We start from the raw sequence: 26,773 nt of genomic DNA on the forward strand, positions 1-26,773 counted from the left end.
ATTTATGTATTGATGGCTTCTTTCCAGTAAAGTGCTTCAGGGCTCAACTTCGAGCTCAGATCAAAATATTCGAAAATGTTCTTGCGCTATTCGAAGATAAATGTCAGAAATAATATTTATTTAATGGACAATCATATTTTTTAACTAAAAATATTGAAGCTCGCAAGCAAACAAATTACGAATTATCGAACAATATAATTTGAATTTAAAATCAACTCAAAAAAATTTAAAAAAATTTTAAATTTAATTCGAATTCGATATACTCGAATACAAATCAAATATTTGAAAAAAAAACACGGCCTGGGTGTGCATCCCTACATCCGAGAATGGAGTCATAATTAAAATCTTGTGTCGCTGCTCTCTAACTGAAACCGAACCCTAAAAGCCCTTCACTTCACCACTCAACGAAAAGATGAGCGGGTGTATGAGCCGATTGTTCCCAAGATCCAATTCCAGCTTCCTCTTGCGCAGCGGGAATGCCCTGCATGCCAAAGTTGTGCGCTTGAGGGATGAAACCTACATCATCGATGCCGGGTTGGGCCCGCCAAGAATATGCACCGGCAACGAGCTGACCGGAGCTCCAAAATCCCCCGAGAAAACCAGTTTCTCGAACCGGGTCGGGTTTCTCAACCCGTCTTCCGGTAGTTCCGAAGTGAAGATGCAGATGCTGGAGCGCTGCTTCATCGATTTAGTGACGGGAGATCCTCGGACGAAGGAGCGAGCCGCCGTCCGATTCAGCGAGGCGATGGGGCAGGACGATTCCGTGGAGGGCGAGGAAAAGCTCCTCCTGCCGCGGAAGTTCCGGAAGTACAGAGCGTGGATGGAGATGAAGAAAATACATCAGAAAAATGGTCGGGTGAAAGGATTCGTTGCGGAGAAAGTGAAGGGAGGATATTCCGTGGGGATTGCGGGCTATCTCGCGTTTCTTCCTAATCGTCCTTATTTTGTTGGCCAGAACTCTGGTGATCGATACTACATTGAGAGCATCAACCCCAACAACATTGTGGTTGTCAGGGCTTGATGAGCTAGCCATTTTCATTGCAAATTGCCCCTTTTGTTTAAAGTTAGAATTACAACTGATCTCTATTTTTCTTGATCCTGGACTTTATTATAATGGCTAGATTATGTTCTTTTCTTGGCTGAACTGATTCTCTGTTTTCGGTTTTCTCGAATTTTTTATATTCCTTGTGATGAAATAAAAAGCTTTTATTGTTCTAAATGATGTTCCAATATGTTTTCAATGGCCTAACTCTTTCCCATTTACTGGTTGATCAGGCTTACCTCAACCGAGCACGCTGTGTTTCATGTTTGATTGCTTTGATTGATTCTAATCTAAGCATTTAATCCAAGTTCATTCTTGATTTTTTTTTTTTTACATATTTCAAAAGCAGAAAAAGGTGTTTCATGATGCTGATGTTAGCTGGTTCGTTTCTTACATAGAGTGATCACCGTTGGACATTTGATGATGTGGTTTTTACTTTGAAGGACGATTTGGCCGAAGGAGTAGACTCTGGAGTTGGCTGAACTTTACCAAAAACTGAAATCTTGGACTTGCTTTAGAATGATATGTTTGTGTCATGTCATGTGATCTCCCATCTGGTGAAATATGGTCTTGTAAAATCTGGTTTATGTTTAGGTGGGTTTTGATGAGACGAGCGGGCAGTTGCGTTGATAAATATGGGTAAATTATCTCTCTTTTTTTTTCTTTCAAAACTAGAGCCTCTAATTGTTTGCAAAGACGGACCTATTCGTGCAAATCTCCCCTGTTCAATTTGTTTTTGTAAAAAAAAGATGTTCAAAAGATTTGGAGATCTTTCTTGAAAATTTAGTGGAGATTTGGCAATGAAAATTGAAAGGGCTTCTTGTTCTTATGATAAGTTTGGAAAGGCCAAACAAAATCTGTCATATCTCAAGCCAATGGAGTGCCCATCTGCCATCAGTGATGGCATCAATTACCTATCCAATGTGTCATCCAAACGTTCAGGAACAACAAGTTTGTGATGAGATCTTGGGTTTTAGATCCTATTGTAACAACCCTGTGATCATCAAAATACACGACATTTTCTTGGCACGCAAATGACTGTGCAAACGCTAGACATCAAGACTGGTTATTGACAAAGTCTCAAAATCATTTTCTTGGCACGCAAATGTTTAAATAGATGCATACAAATTATCCAAAAAAATACATATATTCTAAGCCAAACCTTGGGATCCTGAGTTCTCTGTGTTAAGGCACCGTTTGAAGTCAAAGATATGATAATATTATCATAAATAATTTAATATGAAAAAACAAATATAGTTAATATAATATTTGATTTGATTGATAAATAATAATTTGCTTGATTTAATCAATCAAATCGGATATAAGATGAAAAAGTATCATTTTGTTCTTTTAATAATTTTAAAAAACTAATAATATTATTTATTAAGAGTAATATTATAATTTATTTGGTTGATGTAAAATAAATAATTAATAGATGAATAAATAATTAGACAATGTAAAAATGAGATATGATAGATAAATTATCAATTGATGAATAATATGTCACTTGAAACAGTGTCAGGTTATTAAAAACTCGTTAATATTTTTCTTATTTCGAACTCTTGATCAAGGATCATACAAATAAAATTTATATTTTATTGAACCCAAATCTATTCAGAATCGAAATTCTTAAATGTTTGAAGGGAGTAAAATTGTGAATCATTCATTTGATGTGCTATGACAGAAGATAGGATAGGGAGGGTAGCTTATATTGCCAGCGAATGAGCTGTGTTCTTAACCAAATTTGGCTACTGAGTTAATTGAATGGAGAATTCGTCCTCTCAGCACATCTCATGCTTGTACATTTTTATAATTGTTTTGTTGCTTCGTCTTATTAATTTATCTCCCTTTTGAAATACAAAAATTTTCGAGTAATATTTATCGATCTCACTTTTTTATTTCCTTATGTTTTTGAGTAATATTTATTTAATTAGTAATTATAAAATTTAAAACCTAAAAAAATATTCAATATGCGTCGGATATAATTTTATCGCCCGACACCAGGCCGTCAAATTTGGGTACAAACCCGAACCTTACATTTTAAGAAAAAAAATACCTGATCAAATACCCAATATTCGAACCCAAACATCCACCCATATCTACATGTGCAAAAAATCTTTATAGCAATTATACATGTCAAAACGGGCTGACGGGACGGGCCAGCACGCAAACCGCCATTTTGGCGGGCCTCTAAATGGCCAACCTAGCCCAACCCACCTTGGGTCGCGGGTTAGGCGGGCCAACCCGCTTACTAAACAATATTAAAATAAACATAGAAGAAAAATATATTTCAGTCAAATAATTTCATAAAAAACTTAAAAATATTGAAATAAGACATTGAAAGCATACAACAATCAACATAATCCATAAAAAAAATAAAATGTTTATTCTAATTCACACAAGATTTCATCGTACACATGTACTAAAAATTAATTCATGTAATATCATCAACCGTAAATACAATGAAACCTTTAAATGTGAATTTCAAATCTTTTTTAGTATATACTTTCTCCAGTTTCTTAAGGGTTTGTCATCACAAGAAAACAAAAATTAACGATCTTAAGGGTTTGTCCGCACAAGGCACCTAGCTCTTACCATCCACATTTTCTTAAAAAGTGAGAAACATTAGAAGATAACACAAAGTCGAGAAAACAGACGGTTGTAAATTTCAGAAAATATTATGTGTTCAACAATACACATAATTACTTTATTGACTATATTATTTCGATAATTCTAGATTAATTCTAGTTAAACATTAAAAAAAAGGAGGAGATTGGAGAGTATAACATCTTCAAAAAAAAAATAGAAGCATAGAGATTTTACCAGATTGATTGAAGTTAGGCACATGAGAAAAAATAAGTAAGAAATAGGAATTTTTATATAAAACTTAAAAACATAAAATTCGACCCTAATTTGGCGGGCCAACCCGCAACCCAAACGGGCTCAACCCGTTTGGCCCGCCACCTAAACGGGCTCAACCCGTTTGGCCCGCCTCCAAACAGGCTACTATTTTATCAACCCAACCCGCTCAATTTTTATGGCGGGGCGGGCCGGCCCGACGGGCTTGACCCAATTTGACAAGCCTAATAGCAATACAAAAATAAAAATTTATCATGATACTAAAATTATAGCAAACATTTAATATTCTTAATTTATATTAAATATCCAACCCTTATGTTATACTAGCTACTTTACACATGCGGTGCGTGTGTACAGTTTTTTTATAATTATCTATGAACTAAAGTGAAATTTGAAAAATTATTTAGGGACTAAAGTGCTATTTGAATTAGGGATGTCAATGGGTTCGGGTTTTACCAAGACCCGCAATGGACCCATCCCGTATGGGGCGGGTTTGGACATACTAAACGGGTCATGGGGCGGGTTTCGGGTCCAATTTTTCAGACCCGTTTGGATATGGGTCGGGTCATGGGTTCTATAATACCCGCCCCATATATGTGGATATAAATTGATGTGCTCGCGAGATGATTGTGAGGTGAGGTGGAAGGTAAATAAATCACAGTTTGTTTTGTTATTGTACTTTCATTTTAATTTTTTTACTGTACTTTTTCTCTTTAAATTACATTTTTTACGGTTTTAAATTACTGTTTTATTTTTTCAATGTACTTTCTCTCTTTAATTTTTTAGGTAATTCTTCAAGTAATTTACCAACTTGTCACATCATTCTCGATGAAGAGGAAGATGATCCTGAAGAATGTGTATGAAGATTGCTTACTCGCTGATTTTACATTGATCTGTTTAAGTTTTGTTATGAATTATTTTTGAGGATGCCGATACTTTTTTTTTGAGAGATAATAACTCTTTTTTTTATGCAACACATTATGTCATGAAAATACTTTGTTTGTTATTATTAAGTGTGGTCGAAGACATGAATTAGTTTTCTATTGTGTTGTATTTAGAGGCTTGTTTGTTTCATAATTCAGTCATGTGATAAAAGATTACTGTTTTCATTTAAAAAAAATTCGGGTCTCACGGGTCTCGCGGGTCTACTCGGTCCCATTTCGTATACGGGGTGAGGTAGGTCCGAAGAATATTTAACCGGGGTGGGACGGGTAATGGGTCAAAGTTTTCTTCACGGGACGAGTCTTGGGTTTAGCCATACCCGCCCCATTGACATCTCTAATTTGAATCGTAATTTTAAAAAAAACAAAAATGTTTTTTGAAATTAAAAAAAAATAAAAACAAAAATGCAATTTTGATATAAAATGAGGGCAAAATTGAGAAAACAAAAAACAGACCAATTTTTTTGTCTCTATTAGAGATATTCTTAACAACAGTAATAGATATCTCACACTTACCAAGATGACGAGTCCCAATCTCCGGCCAACTGGAAGATCTGATAACATGTTTATTGGAATCCAAATCTAAATTCAAGTCAGAAAGATCAATTTTTTCGTATCTTTAATCATGCTTTTCACAAGTTCAGAATGCTAGAGATTGTCTCGTCTTTTAGGATTAAAAACCTCCTTTTTATCTCGGATCCTTCTCCTCCTCCTCGTGAAATCCAATGGGATCGATAGAGACCATGTATCATCCATAAGATCCCGAGTGATCCCATTAGGATTTTCTATTCCCCATCAAAATCGTACTTGAAAATTTCCTTTCATCTGGCTCAAGTAAGTACACCAAATAAAAATCGAGTTCTCCCTTTCAAATTATAGAAAACCCAAAAACCAGGATTAATTGAAAGTTCGATAACATTGACCCCACCTTAACCAACCTTAGTTTAGCAACGATAAATCATAATTTGCGTCAGAATTCAACACCCCACCATATATAAAAAAAAAACCATAAAACAAAATAAAAACCGGTTTCATTCTTGGGAAAATTTATAAATAAATATTTCTACTGTAGTTAAAATGACGGAAATATGCAATATCTAGATGAAATAATAAGAAACAAAATCATCACAAATTCATGTGCATTACGAGTTAGGCCAAGGGTTTGAAGGATTCTAAATATTATCCCATCGACAATGGAAATGTGGAGTTTCATACAATAACAGCAATCAGCATTCATCAAGTTTGAAGATATGATATCTATAAATTGAGGGCGAACTGCAGGTTACCCGCTTTTATATTAGTATGATGCTTCACGAATAAACTTACGAAGATATTCTGCTCAAAACTCAAAAAAAAAAATGACAAGGAACTGGTCATCGAATGTCACGGTTAACCTGATAATATCATCTCCTAGGCGAACGACAATGCAGACCAGATTTAACATTCATGGCATGTAGCAGCGCCAAGTCAAGGACAGAAGGTTGACACATAGTTTGTAGCTAGAATGATCTTAAATATCCCTCTCCAAGCAACAGCACAAAAACATATTTACCAAACTAAGATTAAGTGGTGCCTATCCGGGTTGCAATCCCAATCGTTTTGCATGATTGAATTCCCAATGTAGCACAACCTCTTGCATATTACAACACGCAATTCTACTGTGTAGTTGCATTGATCACCTTCAGCAACTGACTGAAAGAAAATTGTTTCCACTAGATAGAACTGCATCATTTCTGGAGAGAATTTGGTATCGTTTTATGAAACCAGCCTAGCCGAGGACTTATATTGATGTTTGTCTACTTATCCATCATGTTCTCACCAAGATTGCTTTCAAGTGCTCCTCCATTTATATCATTTTCTTGCATATCCACATCAGCTTCTATATTTAAATCGTTCTGTATTTGCTTATTCCCATCCTGTTTCGCATACGTTTCTGGACTTGATACATCATTTGAGTTGCCATCAGGTAGAATATCCTTCTCAGCCCCATTTGCCAAACCATGAATATCTATATCCATTGACCGCATAGAAACTTCTGAATCCAGTAGGCCATTTTCTTCTTGCGCATTAATATCCACAAAGTCTTGCTCTGGGGGGTTGGCAGGAAATTGATTTAACTGGTGACTCATCAATCGTTCCTGGTGAAATCAAATAAGGGGTTAATAAGGAATTGATAAAAAAGTTAGAAATACACAGTTTTTTAAAAATTATTAATAAAGTTTCGAATGACTGCCGTGAGATTGTCGCAGCATGTCTCACAATATGGGGTGCAATGAGTTTGATTCCATATGAGTGCACAGAATACTCCATATAGCTCACATGTTACTGCCCACGAAAGCTTTATGTCAGAGGTAACTAAAACAGTGGGCAATCGTAACCAGGGTATGTGCCAGGGTCGTAAAGTATAGGTTAAAGATGTAAGAACTTGAGGGGAACATCCAGGTGAAAAAGGGGAAAAGAAAGCGCACACAGATTGTAGTAGTTTTGTTTCTTGGACTCCCTACTGTAAGTTGTACGGTTAAACATAGGATAAAAGTGGCTATCACACTTCTAAGTTACAATGTCAATAGTAAAGAATAAATGATATACATGCTATGAGGAAAAAGGCACCAAACAACGTAATCTAGAACTGAGGTAAAGAGGACAGTACCTGATAGACATGATGTATCTTGTAATTTACAATGTTGGCCATCTCTTCGATTCCACCAACAAGCTGGGCTGGACCTGTTTCTTCAACATGACGATCAGTGAATGCACCGACCTCGCTTAGGTTCAATGCAAGAAGATCAGGCCTCTGAAGAAGAAGCTGAAATGTAGGCTGCAATTCATAACATTGTTCAAACAGCAAACGTCGGCAGAAAACATAAAGCCCCAATCGAGCGCGTGACATTGCGACAACCAATCTTCTCACATCACGAAGATGGCCCACAAAGCGAGTACGAACAAGAGATAACAAGATAAAATCATTTTGCTGTCCTTGAAATTTGTCGACGGTGGTTACCTACAGTATAAAATGTGATCATGAGCGATAATTAACAAAAATTACAACCAAGAGCAGATTGCAAGAGAATGCAGAGTGACAAGGACCCCGATCATCCATCAGTTGAATGCTAATATGGCTAAATCTCCCAGATTCCGCGTTGTTTAAATTTAGCATCAGCTTACTGCTTAAAGACAATCCCCATCCCATATTAAGTTCAAACAAGTGGTTGAGAATTAGAATATATTCACAATACGAGTCGACTGATAACATTTTGCATCGAAAAGGGGAATGCTTCTAACTGCAGATATATTCTAAACAGACACAACAATGAAATAAATTATTGTTAAAAAACTGAAAATATAGTGAATATGTTGGAAGATTGTATAAATAATATCTTCTAGATCTTTAATTGATATTATGTTTTTAGATTGATATAGGAACATATTTGATTTCCTTAAATAAGAGGTGATTGTTAGGATTAAGATCTAGGGTTTCCATTACAAATAATTTAGTAAGTTGTATAAATACCATGTGGCTATTGGAAAATAATACAAGAAATTATTCTCTGATTTTTGACATGATATCAGAGCCAGTTTTTTTCTAAATTCACCTTTTTTTCTACCCGATAGCTCTATCATTCTCTTCATTCCTTAATCATGTCTGATTCTGAAGCTTAAAAAAAAACTGTAGTTGTGAAGCAATCTGCCAAATCGGAGGATGTAAATCTCAATTCAACGACTGGCGACTTGCAAAACATTCGGACGAACTATCGTTTGGATGGAAAGAACTACTTGAAATTGTCCCAATTTGTGCGTACTTATTTGAAGGGAAAAGGAAAAATTAGTCACCTTCTTGGGATTGGAACCAAACCAAGAGAAGAAGGCCTCGACGCATGGGATGAAGCTGATTCTATGCTCATGTTGGGACTGTGGGAGTCGATGGATCCGAGGATTAGTGACTCTCACAAGTTTTTGACATCTGCAAAGGCCATTTGGGAGTCAATCAAATGAACTTATTCGAAGGCTCGTGATACTGCCCATGTTTACGAAATCAAAATAAAGGTGGGTCAGCCAAGCAAGGAAATAAACCAGTACGCCAACGAACTTCAAAATCTTTGGCAGGAACTTGACTACTATCGAGTCATTGTGATGAACTGTCCAAAAGATGCCTCAACTCAAAACATTCATTGATGAAGACTGAGTTTATGATTTCTAAGCTGGATTGAACCCAGAATTCGATCGAGTAAGGGTCCAAATTCTAGAGAAAGATGAGATACCATCTTTGGAAGAAACAATCTCTTTAATTCAAGCTGAAGAAAGTAGGGGAAATGTGAAGCTTGAGCCTCAAAATTCAGAGGGGTCGGTAATAGTCGCGAAGATTCTAGAACGACGTCAAGTTAAAGGAGTATGGAAGGGCATAAATATCCAAAGTTGAAAGCCGAGATGGAAAGAAAGATCTACGGTGCACTTATTGTAGAAAGATTGGACACAGAAAGGACAAGTGCTGGAAATTACATGGCAGAAACAAGGACTGGAATCAACGATGGGGGCAAACCAGAAACATAAACCAAGCCAACTTTAGGGTTAACCAGCCAAGTCAAGAAGGTGACCCAAGACTGAATGAACTCAGCAAGGAAGATCTTAAGAGACTTCGAAAACTCCTTGGGAATGAAGAGAAAAACAATGATACTTGCTCCTTAGCCCATTCAGGTAAGTCTCTTGTCTCTCTAGGATTAAATGCCTCAGATAAAGCTGTTAGAAATTTGTGAATTGTCGATTCAGGAGCCACAGACCATATGATCCATTCCCTACTTAAATTCAACAACTACACACCTTGTCCAAGCAACCGAAAGATAACCATTGCTTGATGGTTCTCTTACCATTGTTTCTGGGCTAGGCAATATCCAAATCAGCCCCACAATTACACTTCACAATGTTCTTCACGTGCCAAGATTACCCACCAGCCTAATATAGTAATATCTATCAAAAAACTTACCTATGAGGCTATGACCTGAAATGTAATGTGTTTTTTTATAAATCTCATTGTGTATTTCAGGACCAAGATTCGGGAAGGAAGATTGGATGTGCTAGGGAAGAAAACGAGCTATATTTTCTTGAGGATATTGGCAACTTGAAAAGCGTTGGGAATTCAGATTAGGATTTCTATCATAAATAATTTAGTATGTTGTATAAATACCATGTAGCTATTGAAAAATAATACAAGAAATTATTATCTGATTTTTTACAATTATTCTAATAAAATATTGACCACTTTTATAACACATAAGTCGAGTAAAATAAATCCTCAAGTACAATGATTTTTCTCACTGACCTTATCCAGAAACCAACCAAATAGCTTCTACATCACAATTGACATAAAAATGAAGGCAGCGGGAACAAAAACAAGAAAGAAAGGGTAAAGTGCACTACGTACGAGCATTTCTACCTCAGTAAATAAACCAATACAGATAGTTTGCAGTCTAATACATCCAACATTAAAGTCCATTCAGAAGCCATAACTATACTGATTTTACTTTGTGACCTGGCATGTGCTGTCATTAAATAACCACATGAGTTGCAAGAACATGTAAAATGCATTACATACTAGGATCCTAAATTATCCAACATTCTGCAGATACATGAAACAGCATTGTGCCCACTTACACTCTGGACATTTCAGCAATCACAAGTCTAATGCACAAGAGGATATATAACTTACCTTGTGAGGTGGTCCAATGAAGTCTAATGGGACACATCTTCTGTTGATAACATCACGAATTAAAAGTTTCTGACCATTGTATGTAGTCAATATGGATATTTTGTTGGCTGGATACCCAAGTAATCGCATGTACATATACACGCTTACAATATATTCAGCCTCTCCTTCATTTTGATAGAACCAAGGTGATGGAGCAGTCTCGCCCCTCCCACGGTAATCAGGAACGTCTACCAACTGATAGTCATAACAGAATCCAGCATTTGCTCTATGGAAGATAGTGTTCTCTCTCACAAACTGAAGATCACCAAGATCTTTATATCTCCAATTGTAAAGTCTTGCTAAACTTGGCCTAGCTCTGCCCTGTGCATTGAGCTCAATATATGGAATTCCAAGCCGCACAAATCTTGTGAATAGGCTCTGATCCATATGGCTGTACTTCTGGAAAGCCATATTTTTCACAACAGGAGGCAGTTGGTGATGGTCACCTATCAATATGCAACGTTTAAGCCTGGCATAGCCATCTTCCTGCCTTTGGAGCAACATTGGGATAAAAGTTTCAATCTCCAAGATTTGAGCACTTTCTTCCATCACTAAGTTATCGTATTTAAATCCCAGGTGCAGAAAATCTTTTCTTTTAAGAGCCGCATGGGTGCAAGTCATTGCCACTATTTTCGCCTGCTTGGTCATCAGGTAGTTAGATCTATCAACTGTTGACTTGAGCAACTCAAATGCTCTACATTCTTCGAGCTCTTGAAACATAGTTTGCAGGTGCCGGAAGCAACCTTTAGCTGCATGCATGTCTTTTTCATAGGACTGACCCGTGAAAATTGGCCTAGGAGAATCGTTGAAGAACTCCTTAAAAGGAAATCGGTCCTGAACAAATGACGGCTTGTCTTGATTCTCAACACAAGCAGCTAAAAATAGTTCCCAGCGAGAGTACACATGAAGCAACCAGAAGTATCCAGCAGTTTCACATGTATATGCCACATCCTCAGGCAGCTGTAGAGATCTTGCAAGGCGCTCCACTTCACTAAGCAGTTCTAATCGCCGAACTAGCATTGCATTCACACGGCCTTGGCGACTGAAGTCAAGATCAGTTGCCAATTCTTGCTCACCTTGACCAAGTCGAAGTAGATATCGAGCAGGTACATCCCTCTAAAACCATAAAACCATGAGCACAATGTGAACATAAACTCAAAAATGAAATAAAAATATCATCCTAAAATGATTTTAAAAATGAATTTGAGCAATTAAAGTTTATAATTGCCGATGGGATCCTCTCAATGGCTTTGTTACCTCCATTATCTTTTCAAAAAGATCATTCAAAGCCTGATTTGAGTGGGTAATTATCAATGTTCTCTGAGAAGGGCAATTATGATAAAGCACATTCAAGACTTGCACAGCTGTATCCGTCTTTCCCGTACCAGGTGGACCAACCACCATACTTAATCCAGGCTGAATTCCTGATATGATGGCCTCAATCTGCAGAATAACCCATCAAAGAAACAATGAAATTTTAATTGAAGTGTGAAGTGTCAATTCTAGCCATGAACGCAATATTTTTGCACAAAAACACGAGTTTTTTACACGAGAAATGTAAGCAGTAAGCAAATGTCTCAACATGCTGCATGATTCAGCACAAACCCCATTGATATGTCTAAATCCTATCGAATTTTAGGGATTTCACTTTCGTGTTTATCTTGAATTTTCATTCCTTATTTTGTGCTTATTTAATTTATTTTTATCTTATTTGTAGATTTGAACAAAAGATAAAAAAAGTCTAATTTTGGAGATAAGATGATTTTGTATAAGACTTCAAAGACAACAAAATAACAAAAGAAAAGAACAAAAATATTACTATATTTTATTAAAGTAAGAATAATGGAGTTTTGGAAAAAAAACTGGGCCAATTTTGATAGAGATGAAGTCTCATCTTTTAAAAATAAAATATCTACAATCTTATCACAAACTTGAACTTGACATAGGTTTCAAAAATTTGGAGGATTAGGCCTATTAAGTTGAGATAAAAAGCTGCGTACAACAGGTGAACAGACGTGAACAGAGAGAGAAGAGGTAGAAGACTTTATGCAGAAGACAACAACAGAGAGGAAGAAGAAGAACGCGAAAAAAGATAGAAGTCGAAGACAGAAGTTGGAGGAAGACCTCGACACGACAAAATCATTGAGAATTCCTCTTATTCTTTCTTGATTATGTTTTCTCCTATGAATTTAAACACAAGTTTTAACTTTTGTTTTGAATTTATGGAGTAGACTTATGGACTAAGGTCACGATAGGGCCGAGACAAGTTATTTTGATGTTTTGAGTTTGATTCGATTTTATTATTTATTTTGGTTCATTGCTTGATGTCGTTTATCATGTGTCCTTTTAATCTGGTCAATTAAATTGCATATTTGTTGGTAAATTTAAAACAGGAAGACGATAAATTAATATTTGCTTCATTACATCAAACAACACATGGTTAGACTAGCTAGAAATAGTATTTGCCTATTCGGTTTTAATGTGAGACTTTAGGTTGAAAAACTGAAATTCCACATACTTAATCCAGTTGAATCTAATTAAATTCAGTTAAGAAAAATTGGTCAGTTGGATTTAATTAGGTTTATTAATTCGAGAAATAGTTTAATAAATAATTTTCGGAATTTCGTCGTGAATTAAATAATTAATTTATTGAATTTGAATTTGAATTTTACACGTGGATTATAAACTTGACTCGGTACCGTTGTACCTCCTAGTAGTTTTTAAGATTTTGAATTTTCGTCTAAATTAATCCTCTCTAGTCTCTAGTTTGATTTTTTTTTTTACTTTAGTTAATTTATTTTAATTGTTTAATTTAGTTTTAATTAATTTATCTTATCTCACTTAAATTTGATTAACATAAATTAGAAAAAATAATTCATATTCTAGTATTTAAATGTTGATCTCCGTTGGGTACGATACTTGAACTAGTCATATTAATTGACCTAGTTCGTTTGGAATTATTCTCAACGAAAATCGTCGGTCACCCATCAAAAGATAAGATCAATTATGTGAATTACGCCAATAATAAACAGTATCAATAAGCAATTTTTAGCACAATATCATCAAACCACGAACTTATATGAAATCCAGAAACAAAACAAAAAAACCACAGCTCCTGCTAACCTTACAGAAGCTAAGGATGCTAAAATATAATTTTTTGAAAACGGTGTTCCCAAATCATGCCATATTTAAATAGAAAATATTGGTGACCAACGCTGTTGTAGGTCTTAACTCTAAATTTCCACGTGGGTACAAGTCAAACAATATGCTAGACAAACAAATTAATGCTGAACACGAAAAAACGAACAAAAATCTCAGACATACATCTTGAGCATGTCTATATAGACATACGAGCCCAAAAATCAAACTATCACAAGATGTGAAGTTCAAGCAAACCCAGCATCAAAGGACAATACCATTCGCATTGGGTAAGAACACTGAGGAAGGCACTCTTTCAAAAGTTTCAGCATAACTTGATCAAAACTAGGTCAACATAACTCAAGTAAAATAAAATTTCAGAAGGAAATTGATTTACTTTCACTGATCCACTTCATTCGTTAATATTTTCATCCTTTTTTTGTGTGGAAAGGACGAGAAGGCGGGAGACGATCAACACGAGCACGTAACATGGTTTACTTGCCTTATTTACAAAGAACCAAAAGCCCTTAAAAAATTTCTAAATTACAAGGAAAACATCGTAAGCAAAAAAAAAAGAGAAGGAAAAGTAAATGATCGACGATGACTGAATCCATATTGCATGAATAATGAGATGCATGCATGGTAACAGTAAACTTCAAAGTAGCATGGAGATTTCTCCAAAGCTGTCCATCTTTATCAAAGAACGACGACAACACAACTTAATAATTTCAAAATTCCATAAATAAACAAGAGTTTCAGAAATCACCAAAATAAAAGGAAAAAACCTCAAAATAGAGGTTACGTCATGTGGAAGAACAAGAGCAGGAAAAAGGCAAAAGGCAATATCAATAACCAACAGAATAAACCATAGCAACGAAAGTATCCAAGCACCTGTGTGGGAGTAAACCGTACAAAATTCTGCTTCGGTTGATCTTGGGGATATGGACCTGGATCAGGAGGAATATAAGTCTCAACTAGAAGCTTCTCTTTATCAGAATCAGCGTCTGCCGAAGCAGCAGAATCCGTTGAAGATACTTTAGCAATCTCGTTGCCAGAAAGAGAATTGAGATTGCCATTAAAATTTTTTGGAAACTTAATACGGAAGGGTGGACAAGGTTGCATGCTCATACTACCATCTGAATTTGTAAAGCAAACCTGAACACGATTACCAAGAAGAAGTGAAAAAGGTACGATTAGCATTCTAGTTCATTGAATATTACTACCACAATGGACAACAGCGCTTCATATCATGGGCGTACAAGACAAAAACCTGATAGTTCGGAAAGCTATCTTTGACGTGAACAGCATCAAGGAAGGTGTCTTTAAAATCTACAACTTCCAGGAGGTCTGGCATATTAGTCCATTTCGCTGCTGAAGGATTTCCATAACCCAAAAATATGTCGTGCAACCAATCAGGAACAATACATGATTCATTCATTAGATCCCTTATGGATTCCAAAATTGCTTTGAAATTGTTCTCTTTTGGTTTCCGCCTCATCAAGATGTTGAAAGTGCCATACACATCTTCAATACCCTTTTCTGCCATATCAGAAACATCCATATGATATTGTGCTGTATCCAGTGCGATAGTCACCGTTCTTAGTTCTCCTTTAGGAGGCTTCCACTCATCGCGTTTGATCCTCCCTGTAAAATCATTCATGAGAGTTCTCTCTTCATCACGTATTTCAACAATTTCACATCCACGCACATACTGAAGACCAAGCCTCTGCAAAACAGATGCATTGGCTGCTTCCTCAGCACTTAGAGGTGTAAATGAAGGGCGAATGGACAGCAAAAATAGAACATCATGCTCCTTGAGCGCATTCCATTCTGATCTTATCTGTGCTTTATAGCTGGAAATGCTGAAAGTAACTTCAGCTGTAACCGCCGATGGCTTAACTTCCCCAATGTTTGGTTGTTTGACCTCAGTTATCTTAAATTCTTTAATAGGTACGGCCATTCTTGACCAACCACGAAAAGCAGTCTCTCCTTCATTATTAATGCAAGCAAGAAGGTGTGGGACAGCCTCTTGAATATCCTCACGGATTTCATAAGTTGATTCAAGGCGAAAGAGGTTGAAATTTCTAAGAAGGTAATCATGAAGAGTTAAAAACTGCAAATTCAGCTTTGGAAGTGCCAAACAGCCTTCCCCAGAGTAGTTGATGCTTGGCACAAGACTTTCATCCCACATTATTTGTTCATTCGGATATAGTGGAAGAGCATTTATCGCCTCTCGCTGAGACTGATGTTTCTCAAAGAACGAAACCATGACTTCTATCAGGAAGTCAACTCTTTCTGACCATGGATCATCCTTAGATATCAACTTGAGCTGCAGTTTCAGAAACAAAAAATAAAAGAAAAATCAGCAAGCGACTACTTAAAATGAATGTAATAGCATGAAAAATAACACACGTACTGAAAAATGAGCTTTTTCAATTTTATAAAAATAAAGAGAAGAAAAAGCCCGGAAGCCGCTTTTGTCGTGTAAGTGCTTTTTGAAGCATCTTTTTCATTCAAACATCAATTTCTGTTAAAATATGTAAAAATAAACCACTTGGGTGCAACAGTTTCTACCATCTTTTTTATGATAGCTTACCGATGATTGTACAAAATAAGACGTGATAATCTTGCACTTGGTGGTAGGTGACATGAGAGATGATTGGCAACCATACTAACCTTACCACAGACTAAATCTCTTAGCTCTTCAGGAGAAAGTACTGAGAGCTTTTTTGCCAGGTTCGCACGCCTATCAATAGCACCGATGTTGGCCAATGCAAGTTCTCGCAACTACAAAAAGAAAATGAAATATTTAAGAGTATATATCTTTCCAAAATAAAAAAGAAATTATTTGTTTTTTTTCCTATGAGCATCCATGTTAAAATCAGGGTTGACAATATTAAGATGTTTTTAACTTGTTTTGAGGACTTGTTGACCAGAAGATACAACACACATGAATTGAGGTTTTAAATTTATAATTCAATATATCATCAAAACACACACAAAGATATGAAATTTAAGCACAAAAAGAACTTCAACATAATATATTATATATTGCATTTCACATCTTCGTGATGTGAATAAAGACTTCACTGGATAATGGAATTTCCCTTATAAGCTGTAAAGACATGTTGCTTATCAGCATGATAATGCTATTTATATGGAACAACACAAAACAGGTCAATTTCTCATAGTCCACAATTCACGAAGATTTTTTGAAGAAGTTTTCAGGTCCAATTTTCAGGAGCCCGGACTCAATTCAACAGACAATTACTCAATCAGTTAATATAGATCAATCATTGTGAAGATGTAATTAAATGGATGTTCCTCTACTTTTGGAACATTGCATCAACTATAAGCTTAGCTGAAATTAAAAGATTGTCACTTTCTAGAACAATCTAAAAAATGATGACTTCAATAATGTAACAACGGTTCAGGAAAATGCATCTTTCAAGCCATGTACAAGGGATAGAACACCAAAAAGTTATCTTCCCTTTCAAGACACCCGGGAAGGAAAAAAGAAAAAAAGAAAAAAAATTTCTACAAAGCAGCAACACACTAAGGGAAACAAAGAAAGAACACAACATGCTGCTGCTGCTGCTTTTGATTCGATGTTGGGATTGAGATTTTGTGATTGGAAATAGAGTCTAATGGCAAGTTTTATACTTTCAATTTTATTGTATTCTAATCTTATAATACACAACAAACTTTGAAAAAACGAGGTTCAATAGGATGGATTGTGCAATCGCAATCCTACTAAACCCAAGGAACTCAGTAAAATCTCAATGATGTGCAGTGTCAGTTGTGAAATTAGATATCAAGTTATCTCCACAATTACAATATTCACTAGCATGATTTGTGTTATAGCTAATGATAAAGTCTAAGTCAAATATTTTAAACTTCAAAATAATCCAAACTCTAATTTTTGATAGCTCTTTCTATAGGAGCAATTATTGCAAAGATCCTTTCTCAATAACTGTACGTGCCTATAACTCGTGGATATTGAACATCTGACCATTTCTATTAGTAATTGTATGATCGAGTAATTGCTAAGTACAAAAAATTATAACTGATTACAAAAAATTATAACCGATGACAATACAACAAGTCAATTTTTTTAAAACATTTCAACCACTTTTCCTACAATGACAATGCCTTTCAAACGATTTGTATGTGCGACCTCCTTCTTATTCTTGCCTCATTGGGGGCAGAAAAAATAACAACAAAATTCCTTCCATTCACATAGTACGCATGCATACCTTTGGAATCTTTTTAAATGCAAAAACTTGGAAAGCCTGAAGGCGCTTATAATGAGCTTGAAGGACTTCATCGTCAGTCATTTGTCTACCTTTTTGATCATCAATCTCAAAACCTTCATAGTACTGTAGTAAGTCAACCAACTGCGCAAAGAGCTTCCCTTGTTCATGTTTATACAAAGTACTTAAATGGCATTTAGAGACCACAGCAACGTCAGCAACAAGTGGCCTGACTAATCTGAGCATAAAAAATAAATAAATAAAACGGGATAATGGAATTGCTAAGTAAATAGACACACATCACTATGAAAATCACGTGATGTTGAAAAAGTATTCGACAGAAACAATGCAGTAAAAAGTAAATTCAGCCATTTAAGGCCCAAAATGCCACTTACATAGGAGCACCATGTTGAAAAAGGAGTGTAATAGAGTAAAGAACAGTATATAGCTAATGTTGGGAGTCCCAAAATTGCAAGATATCATGTAGTACAGGAAATTTCAATCCAAATCATTAGAACAGGGTAAATATTACAAAATGGTATCAAAACAGTGTTGCAACATTAACATTCTCAAAAACAAAAGCTAAACATATTGTCGTAAGTTTATCATTGAGATGATTTGTGGATGGAATAAGATACTATTTTACAAAATTATTATAATCATGAAAAACTGCCACAAAACTTTACGTGCTTCTCATAAAACTGCCACAAATTCGGTATAAAATATTGAAGAGCATTCATGGCATCGAGGCAAGTCAGCCAGTTAACACATCCAGCAATTTCTCATGGGCTAGCCAGTGATCTAGTCCACAGAAAATCAATTTCAAGGAAGCACAAAATGATGGGTATCTATTAGGCTCTAAGTTCCAGATTATCCAAGCTCAATGTATGACCACAATGGAATATTTATGTGCCAAGCTTGACTATAGACAACAAAATATTATTTGATAAAAGCCAAGTTCCCGCCATTTAACCCTCAAGAAAGCGTAATTTAGATGGTTGAAAAGAAACCGTTTGCCTGAGACTGCTAATTAACAAAGATTGTTTATTTTCACTCTTTTAATGTGTACCCCACAAATTAAACAAATGAAAATAACACATCTGATATCATTTGCTGATCATATCCCACACTGACCCTACAAGAGCCATAAGGAGAACTCAGACCAGATATCACCTACTTTTGAAGATATTAAACATCATTCCCCAATATATAAACATAACAACACAGTAGAATGGTTAAATTAACTGTGACACGTCAATACAGTCCTGTGAATATTAATGAAGCTAACTCATCAGAGTAAATTAACATAGGAAGAACATTCAATATCCAATGCAACATATCTCACAAATAACTAAGAGTATAGTAATTGTTCTTCTATTTCCATGCAACTAAAGGATTTTATATCAAAACAACTGAAAATCGAATAAATAAACATAAACCAGCACTCCAGGCATCATTTTCAAACCCGTCATAATTAATTTTTTTTCCAACCATTAAATGAAAATTGTGAACTTCACTAATGATTCTTTCTCAGTTCAATGTGCAATGAAGAATCATCATCAGTCAAATCTCAAAAGGTGAATTGGAACCATCTTGCCCAAGATTTAATGAACTACCACCACCACCTCCAAACGATTCAACAGTCAGAGAGGTGAGAAAATCAACATTTATGGTTTCTAACATGCCTGCGACATGCACGAGACCATTTTTTAAAAACTGAGTAGGTTAGACTCATTTTTATCAACAGCTGGATGTGAGACTCAAACTTAGGACTTTCACTGATGATTGGGTTTAATATTGTGTCAACAATCACCTCATGTGATGCGTAAGCTGTTGAAGAGGTGATTTATAAAAAATATATTCAGGGGAAGGAAAGTGTAACTCGAACATTAGATAAACCCAAGAAAACTTACCCCCTTCATCACCATAAGAATTAGTTTTACACAAGGTGCTGATATTTAATAGTTTTAGTCTCTAACAGTAGTCATATCTTGGCTAGTATAGGATCCAGACGAAACATGCTTGCAATGAGAAGCAAAGAATTTCCATACACCATTTTTTCACTTCCCATGACCCGAACAAGCAAATTGAATGTATTCTGAAATTGACTGATGAGTGTACCAAGGTTTTCATTCATTTGCATAATAGGTTCTACCCTAAGTGCAGAAATAAAATAATGATTCATTATTTTTACATTCTCTTTTGCAAATGGCATGGAGTTTTCAAAACAATTATTTGATTTAGCCCACTCATCCAATCCAACTGGAGAAAATACGGGTGGCTATTAAATTAAGATCAGCGCAATCATTTCTATGAAGATTGATGAAGGGGAAACTTATATATAGAAACATTCCACAGTGGAACTAGTACCTCCTAGTTGGTAGTTGGCTCAACAGATCAATAAGGAACTCCATAAATCTCTCACAATATAAAATACTGGCGCCATCCCCTTCATTCATCCCAGTTATATCAACCAGCTCGTTATCCTTGTCATTTCGCTGTTTAGTAGGAAAAACCTCAGAAACAAGTACCTGACAATCAAGTTGACAGAAGAGACAATTGCATTAGTTTTATTTTTTAATATTCAATCAAAGATCACAAAAGATACAAAGCAAGGCATACTTCTAGAAACTCCTCAATGAGGTTACGCAAGAATCTTGCTTCTACCATTGTTGTGGGATCAAAAGGTTCCCCTCGTTTAGCTGCATCCTTTGCCCGCTTTGCAATTCTTCTCCATTTCTTGATTAAAGATTCATTAAGACAAAGTTCCATCTATTGCCCATTGAAACACAGACAAGCAGAACACATGATAAAATTATAAAATATCATTGAATTTATTAAATAAGTTGAAAATCTTATGTGACTCATTTCCCCAAGTCAGTCAAAACAATATAACAGAGCATACCTGAAAACGGCCATATGAAAGGCTATGCCAGCACTCAAGACTCGCTAATCTCATAATCTTTTCACTTACAATTTCATCTTCAAGACTCTATCAACGTTATGCAACAAAAAATGGCAAGCATTAGAATTATTTTCATTTTACAAGAAATATAATCACAATGTTTGGTTTTGTTTAAGGAGTTTTGGGAGAAGATATTCTGGGAGAATGTTTTGGGAAAATATAATGCATATTGGTTTCATTTTTGGGAAATTATTTTTTACTGTAGATGCCTAATCATGTCTGAAATAGTTAGACAAAATCATTTTAAAATTCAATCATTGTGTATTTTAGAGTGTATAACATAATTATAATAATAGCATGTTTCTCTGAAATAATGAAAAATTTAGTTCAAAGTAATATTGTGGTCAAAGATAAATGTTAAATACTACACACATCCCTTGAGGTTAACATAAGAGACAGCAATATGAGATTTGTTTAGACGCTCAAAATAAATTTATAGTCAAGATGGCGAACAGGTAGTTTAAAGCATAGTAGGGTAAAACAGCAATATAACAAAAGAAAAAAATAAACGGCAGCCCCTTTTAAAGTGAGTAAATAAACGATTCATAATGCTCAGCCACAAATTCAAATAAAAACACCATAAATTTCGACTCAGCATATTTACTAAAAAATCCAAAATTCAAGAATCAAACAAAAATTAATTGTGAGAAACAATTCGAGAAGAAGTCATTTCAAACAGGGCTTCACTTATTAGCACAAAATCAAGTTCAGAAAATAACAGGAAGTGAATTGCAACGCAGATTTTGGAAGGAAAGAAAATATCAAATAACACAATACCTGAAAGGCATTTATCATAAAAAGTAGATAATTTGTCTTCTCTGCAACAGTTAGGACTCTTCCCTGCAAGCATACATCAGCATATTAACTATTTTTCTACCTGATCAGGAAGCAAAACACTGCAGGTTTCAGATTTATATTAAGAAATGCATTTACAATGACTGGCCTCTTTGTTCACATACCAAATTTAGGGAATTAAGACGAACACAACTACAGTATGACGGCCGCAAAAACTCATGACCACAAAAGTAAAAGAAAAGGAAGCAGATACCAGAGTTGGCAACTAAAAAACATGAAAAAGAGTCGGTTAAGAAAAAACTGGTAGTTCCAATGGCAAACTACATTTTCAGAAGAAAGGATACCAACAGAGGGTAAGGAAAGCTTATAAAAGATGCAGCTTCAATAACGCAATTACCAAGTTATTCTATCTAACAATGCAGCTTCAATAACGCAATTACCAAGTTATCCTATCTAACAATGCAGCTTCAATAACGCAATACCAAGTTATCCTATCTAACAATGCAGCTTCAACACCAGCGGTAAAGGCATCTTTATACCTCAAGATAAGCAACTTTTATGATGAAGGTGCAATTACAGGAATTTCTCCATAGTGCAGCAGATTTTGAAAGTCATGCACTCAAAACTACTGGTCCAATAGTACAACAGATAAAAAGTAACAAAACAACATACGCATTTTGACCACACGTAGGCTCATTCATAAACTATTTAAGAAAAAACGTGAAGATATTTCGATGATGTTTTGCAACTAATAGAGTTGGTTAGTTTGAGGATGAATTGAAGATCCATGTTCAGATGCCTTGTAGTGTCGTAGTTAAAACAGAAATTTTTACGGAAAATATTCTTTGGAGAAGCTAAGATGAGTCAAAATCCAGTAATATGGTTAATGGGAGAGAAGTTTGTAAAGCAAAAAAAAAAAAAAAGGAGAATTCAGATTTGGGTATCACGAATTTCCATGCTTGCACTGAAGCGCTGCTTTGTGAATGGCTGTAGAGTTTACCCTCATGCAAGAACTCATTTTGGCATAGGATTATAGCCATAAAAATATAGGTGAATTTGCCAGGATTGAAGGCTGGGGATGCCCAAAAAATGTCTTTACGTGTTCATGAAAAGCAATTAGAGTTTTACACAACAAATTCAAGAATGTCTTTCACATGTTCATGGAAAGTGCTACTTTGCGAATGGCTGTAGAGTTTACCCTCAAACGAGGACTCGTTTTGACATAGGATTACAGCCATCAAAATATATGGTGACTTTTGCGGGATTGAAGGCTGGGGATTTCCAAAGAATGTCTTTTACGTGTTCATGGAAAGCAATTAGAGTTTTACACAGCATATTAAAAATCATGTTAATTGGACAGTGGGTGATGGTTTTGGGAGGATGATTAGAAGGGGTGGGGTTTTCTCTAATAGGTTTTCTGATTTTTTTATTATCATCCTTACATCATAGCCCCTATTGCTGAAGAGGAGAAAAAAATGTCATTGTTACTTAGCTTAGAAAAGGCTAGACTATCTGGAGAGAGGTTTTAGGTGTTGGACAGAAAAAGCGTGCCTTTCTCTGCAAATTCATGTCTTTCTCAGACCAATTGTTCAACCTACTCGTCGTATATACTCCTGCCTCTCATTTCAAAAACCACTATTCCAATTTCCAACTAAGATACAAGTGTTTTGTAGGATTTTATTGGCTAATAGACTGAATAAACATATACTCTAAAGCAGATAAAACCTTCTCCAACGTTTTCTCTTAGTCGGTGCGTCATACGCAAAAATCACAAAGAATCTATAGATTATAACTATCATGTAGATTCACAGCACTTACATGGTATAAGATATTGACGGAATTAGATTTTCATTGGATGTAGCCGAAAAAAGTAACAAAATACAAAATTAAAAGATCAATCAACATACTATCACACTGAAAATAATGGTATAATGAATGAAAAATCAGGAAAATAAAACATTTTTATTTTTAAGTTATAAGTGCAGCATACCTCTTTCAACCGAAGTACCCTCTCAATGAATGCTTTAAACATTTCCTTCCTATTATAGAAGCATATCCAAGCAGCCATATTTTCTCGAAACTGCAAGTTTAAAGTGTAAAATGTTCAAATCCTTCCTGACCAAGGATCATGGACAAGGCCTGTTTTCCTTCTTACAAGCCTAAGAATCTCATCTTGGCCTAATGCAGGTCAGAGTTAAAAGGGGTATGCCACAAATGAAATTATAATCCCGCAGCCAAATAGAACCTTATTCGAGAGTCGAGACTCATTCCCCGCTCCAGAAAAAAAGAAAGGGAAAAAAAATTATATGGACAAGTGAATACATTCTACCCAATACTTGCAGTTCAACAAAAAACACCGCCTAGTGCTTCTGCCGGAGATGCCACATTCTTCCAAATTAATTCCTGTATTCCCGTCATCAAAGTAAATGTCCATCGCACTATGGACATTAATAAAGTTCACCTATGTACTGCTAGCAAAAATACTATTTAACACTATTTCTTAAAATGGAATCGTTTAAACACAACTCGTTGTGAAAACTGTTTTACATCCAGGACGTGTCTGCAAAAAATGTTCAGTGATTGTACAAATGGTTAACCAAGAAGATGTATCAACAAAGAAATCCCTATATATGTACCTTCTCATTGACCATAAGTATCATTGACATCACATGCTCAAAAGAAGCAGTCTCAGGATCAAAGTTTGGCCACAGATAATTCTCCAAGTATTGACTCACTTCTAATACCATAACTCTCTGCAGTGGTACTGGCATTCTACCGCCTAAGTTCAAAAAATAATTGATGTTATAATCATTATATAACAACACAATAACTATGGCTAGTCAATGCACAGGCATGAGTATCTGATTACAGGAAAATTGATAATTTGTACTTAAAAGTTAAAACATCCATAAAAATGGCATAACACTACGGCACTACCCCAGGGTACAGTGAAATATGTTAGAAGTTCAACATATTTCAATTGTACAGTTTCAGCAGAGGAGGCCTAGATTTTGGGCTCTGGGAAATGAGAAATGCGTCAACAAATTATTGAACAACATTTCTTATAAAAGGCCACAAAATATGTTTGAAAAAGCAAACGAAAGAAAACTTTTAAAGAAAATGTATTTTATGGAACACTGGTAATTACAAATTCTCATCCAATACTTTGTACAAGTTGGGATCGCACTCAACACTTCCTTTTACCCATTTAAAATTGCAAAACAACCAAATGAAGTAGAAACCACATTCTACTGGTTCTTCTCAGTAGTATTTGCTCTAAGAATTTCTGTGTCTCGCAATTAGTTTTTGCTTCACCTAATCTATTTCCTCAAAAAAAGCACACATGGTGCTTTTATAATATATAAGAAAACAAACAGAGAGTAAACTAAATATTCAGTCAACAAAGTAGAGTATTTGAAGCAGTGACGGAAACACATGAAACAAAAAATATCATATTTCAGCAGCTATCTCATATGAAACTGCATCCAAATGAAAAAGTTACAGCCATCCGTGGCTAAAATGATCATAATAATATACTAGCCTAGCTCCCTTTTACAAACGGTAAATTTTGTTATCCCAAAAAGTAATCTTCATCGTGAAAATGCATGTCGCTTTTTTATGCTGCGACATAATTTGTCACAAAAGGCAGAATAAATGCCAAATTCACATTCCAAAAACACGAAGCCACCCAAAAAAAAAAAAGAACTAACAACACTCGGGGTATTAACGCCTCTGCATGAGAAACAGCCAGCAATAAACCGCACATGAACTGTACCGAGTCAAATTACCTTTGACTTTTAACTCGGAATAGTAAATTTCTTTGACAAGCTCTCCGCTGAAGGGCTTCTTGAGGCCTGAGTCCGCGTTTACCGCCCAATTGGCAGCCGCTATTTTGGTTAAACGGTCCCTTTGAATCTCACTGAAAGTAATGGAACCAGACAAGTTGGGTCCCTTGTTGGACTCGTGCGGCTGCGAGACGTCCACAGTCTCCGGGTACTCGGCCACCCGGTGGCGCCGGAAATCGTACACCCCCGTACCGTAAATCTTCGTCATATTCCAAGGAATTAGCAGATTTTAGGACTTTGCAGCTAGATGCATCGAGTGGGGCTAGGGTTTCAGGGATAAACCAAACCCTGTGGTGGAAGAAGAGAAATCAAGTTTAATTGGGACACTTGGCTGTTATATGTATTGTCAGTTTCTTGTTAGCTAAAAATGTTTCTAGACAATTTATATTTAAATTTTTTATTTATCAAATTTATTCTTTAATTTATGTTGATTAAACATGTATTATAGTGTTGAATGCAATAATTGTCCATATTTGATAGAGCGATCAAATCGTGGTGATTGAGCTGCTTTGCGGTTTAAAATATTTGAGTTTCACCATTACTACTAGCTATAGTTTTTGGTAAAGCGGCAATCGCTCGGTCCAACAAGTGGTATCAAAGCAGATTTTTCTTGTTCTGAAAATTTACAACAGAAATGGAACATTTCAGCAAAGTCCCTATGTTCTCAAAAGATGATTTTGATTATTGGAAAATCAGGATGAAAGCCCATCTTGCAGCCCAAGACGATGACATGTGGTTTGTCATCACAGATGGTCCATTGAAAATTCTAAAGCATATTACAGCTATTGTTATTACTGATGGTATACCACAAATGCTTGAAAAGCCAAGAAGTGAATGGACAAGCGATGACAAGAAGAAAGCAAATTTAGACAAGATTGTGGAGGATATTCTATACAAAACACTTGACAAAAACACCTTGAGCAAAATCAAGATGTGTCCTACAGCCAAAGAAATCTGGGAGAAACTTATCTAAATTTGTGAAGGAAATGAACATACAAAAGAAAATAAGATGTCTGTGGCAATGCAAAAATTTGAAAATCTCAAGATGAAAGCTGGAGAAACTCTAAGCGAGTTTGATGAACGTTTCAGCAACTTGGTAAATGAGCTAGTGTGGGGACCCGGACGCTAATTCATTTCTTAATCGTTCATGGAATAATTGGATCAACTTAATAAACTGGGTCTAATTTTTTTTAAA

The 26,773-nt window shown here is 35.5% G+C and overlaps 2 protein-coding genes across 2 annotated transcripts; one reads left to right on the forward strand and one right to left on the reverse strand.

The window, feature by feature from the left end:
- The first annotated feature begins 341 nt into the window (after positions 1 to 341).
- LOC142531988 (small ribosomal subunit protein bS1m-like) lies at positions 342 to 1,713 on the forward strand. The gene has a single exon (XM_075638282.1). It carries the CDS (start codon positions 413 to 415, stop codon positions 1,019 to 1,021), a length of 609 nt encoding a protein of 202 aa, XP_075494397.1. The 5' UTR covers positions 342 to 412; the 3' UTR covers positions 1,022 to 1,713.
- A 4,278-nt stretch (positions 1,714 to 5,991) lies between these two features.
- LOC142531234 (uncharacterized) lies at positions 5,992 to 25,895 on the reverse strand. The gene is made up of 15 exons (XM_075637325.1): positions 25,522 to 25,895; positions 24,370 to 24,512; positions 23,724 to 23,813; positions 21,716 to 21,778; positions 20,879 to 20,965; positions 20,596 to 20,745; positions 20,344 to 20,504; positions 17,977 to 18,211; positions 16,397 to 16,507; positions 14,991 to 16,049; positions 14,612 to 14,875; positions 11,840 to 12,025; positions 10,544 to 11,698; positions 7,493 to 7,843; positions 5,992 to 6,980 (listed from the first exon to the last, which is right to left on the reverse strand). The coding sequence occupies exons 1-15, from the start codon at positions 25,784 to 25,786 to the stop codon at positions 6,639 to 6,641; spliced, it is 4,662 nt and encodes a 1,553-aa protein (XP_075493440.1). The 5' UTR covers positions 25,787 to 25,895; the 3' UTR covers positions 5,992 to 6,638.
- Between the last annotated feature and the right edge of the window lie 878 nt (positions 25,896 to 26,773).

Source organism: Primulina tabacum, chromosome 17 (assembly GCF_025594145.1).
Source record: "Primulina tabacum isolate GXHZ01 chromosome 17, ASM2559414v2, whole genome shotgun sequence".
NCBI lineage: Eukaryota > Viridiplantae > Streptophyta > Magnoliopsida > Lamiales > Gesneriaceae > Primulina > Primulina tabacum.

Bases quoted from the DNA above. Each gene is read 5' to 3' on its own strand.
- LOC142531988 (XM_075638282.1), top strand. From the start codon at position 413: ATGAGCGGGTGTATGAGCCGATTGTTCCCAAGATCCAATTCCAGCTTC.
- LOC142531234 (XM_075637325.1), bottom strand. From the start codon at position 25,786: ATGACGAAGATTTACGGTACGGGGGTGTACGATTTCCGGCGCCACCGG. The intron at 16,508-17,976 runs GTATGCATGCGT...TTCTTTTTGTAG, and splicing joins CATTTAAAAAGATTCCAAAG to TTGCGAGAACTTGCATTGGC. The intron at 14,876-14,990 runs GTTTTTGTCTTG...AATCGTGTTCAG, and splicing joins ATAGCTTTCCGAACTATCAG to GTTTGCTTTACAAATTCAGA.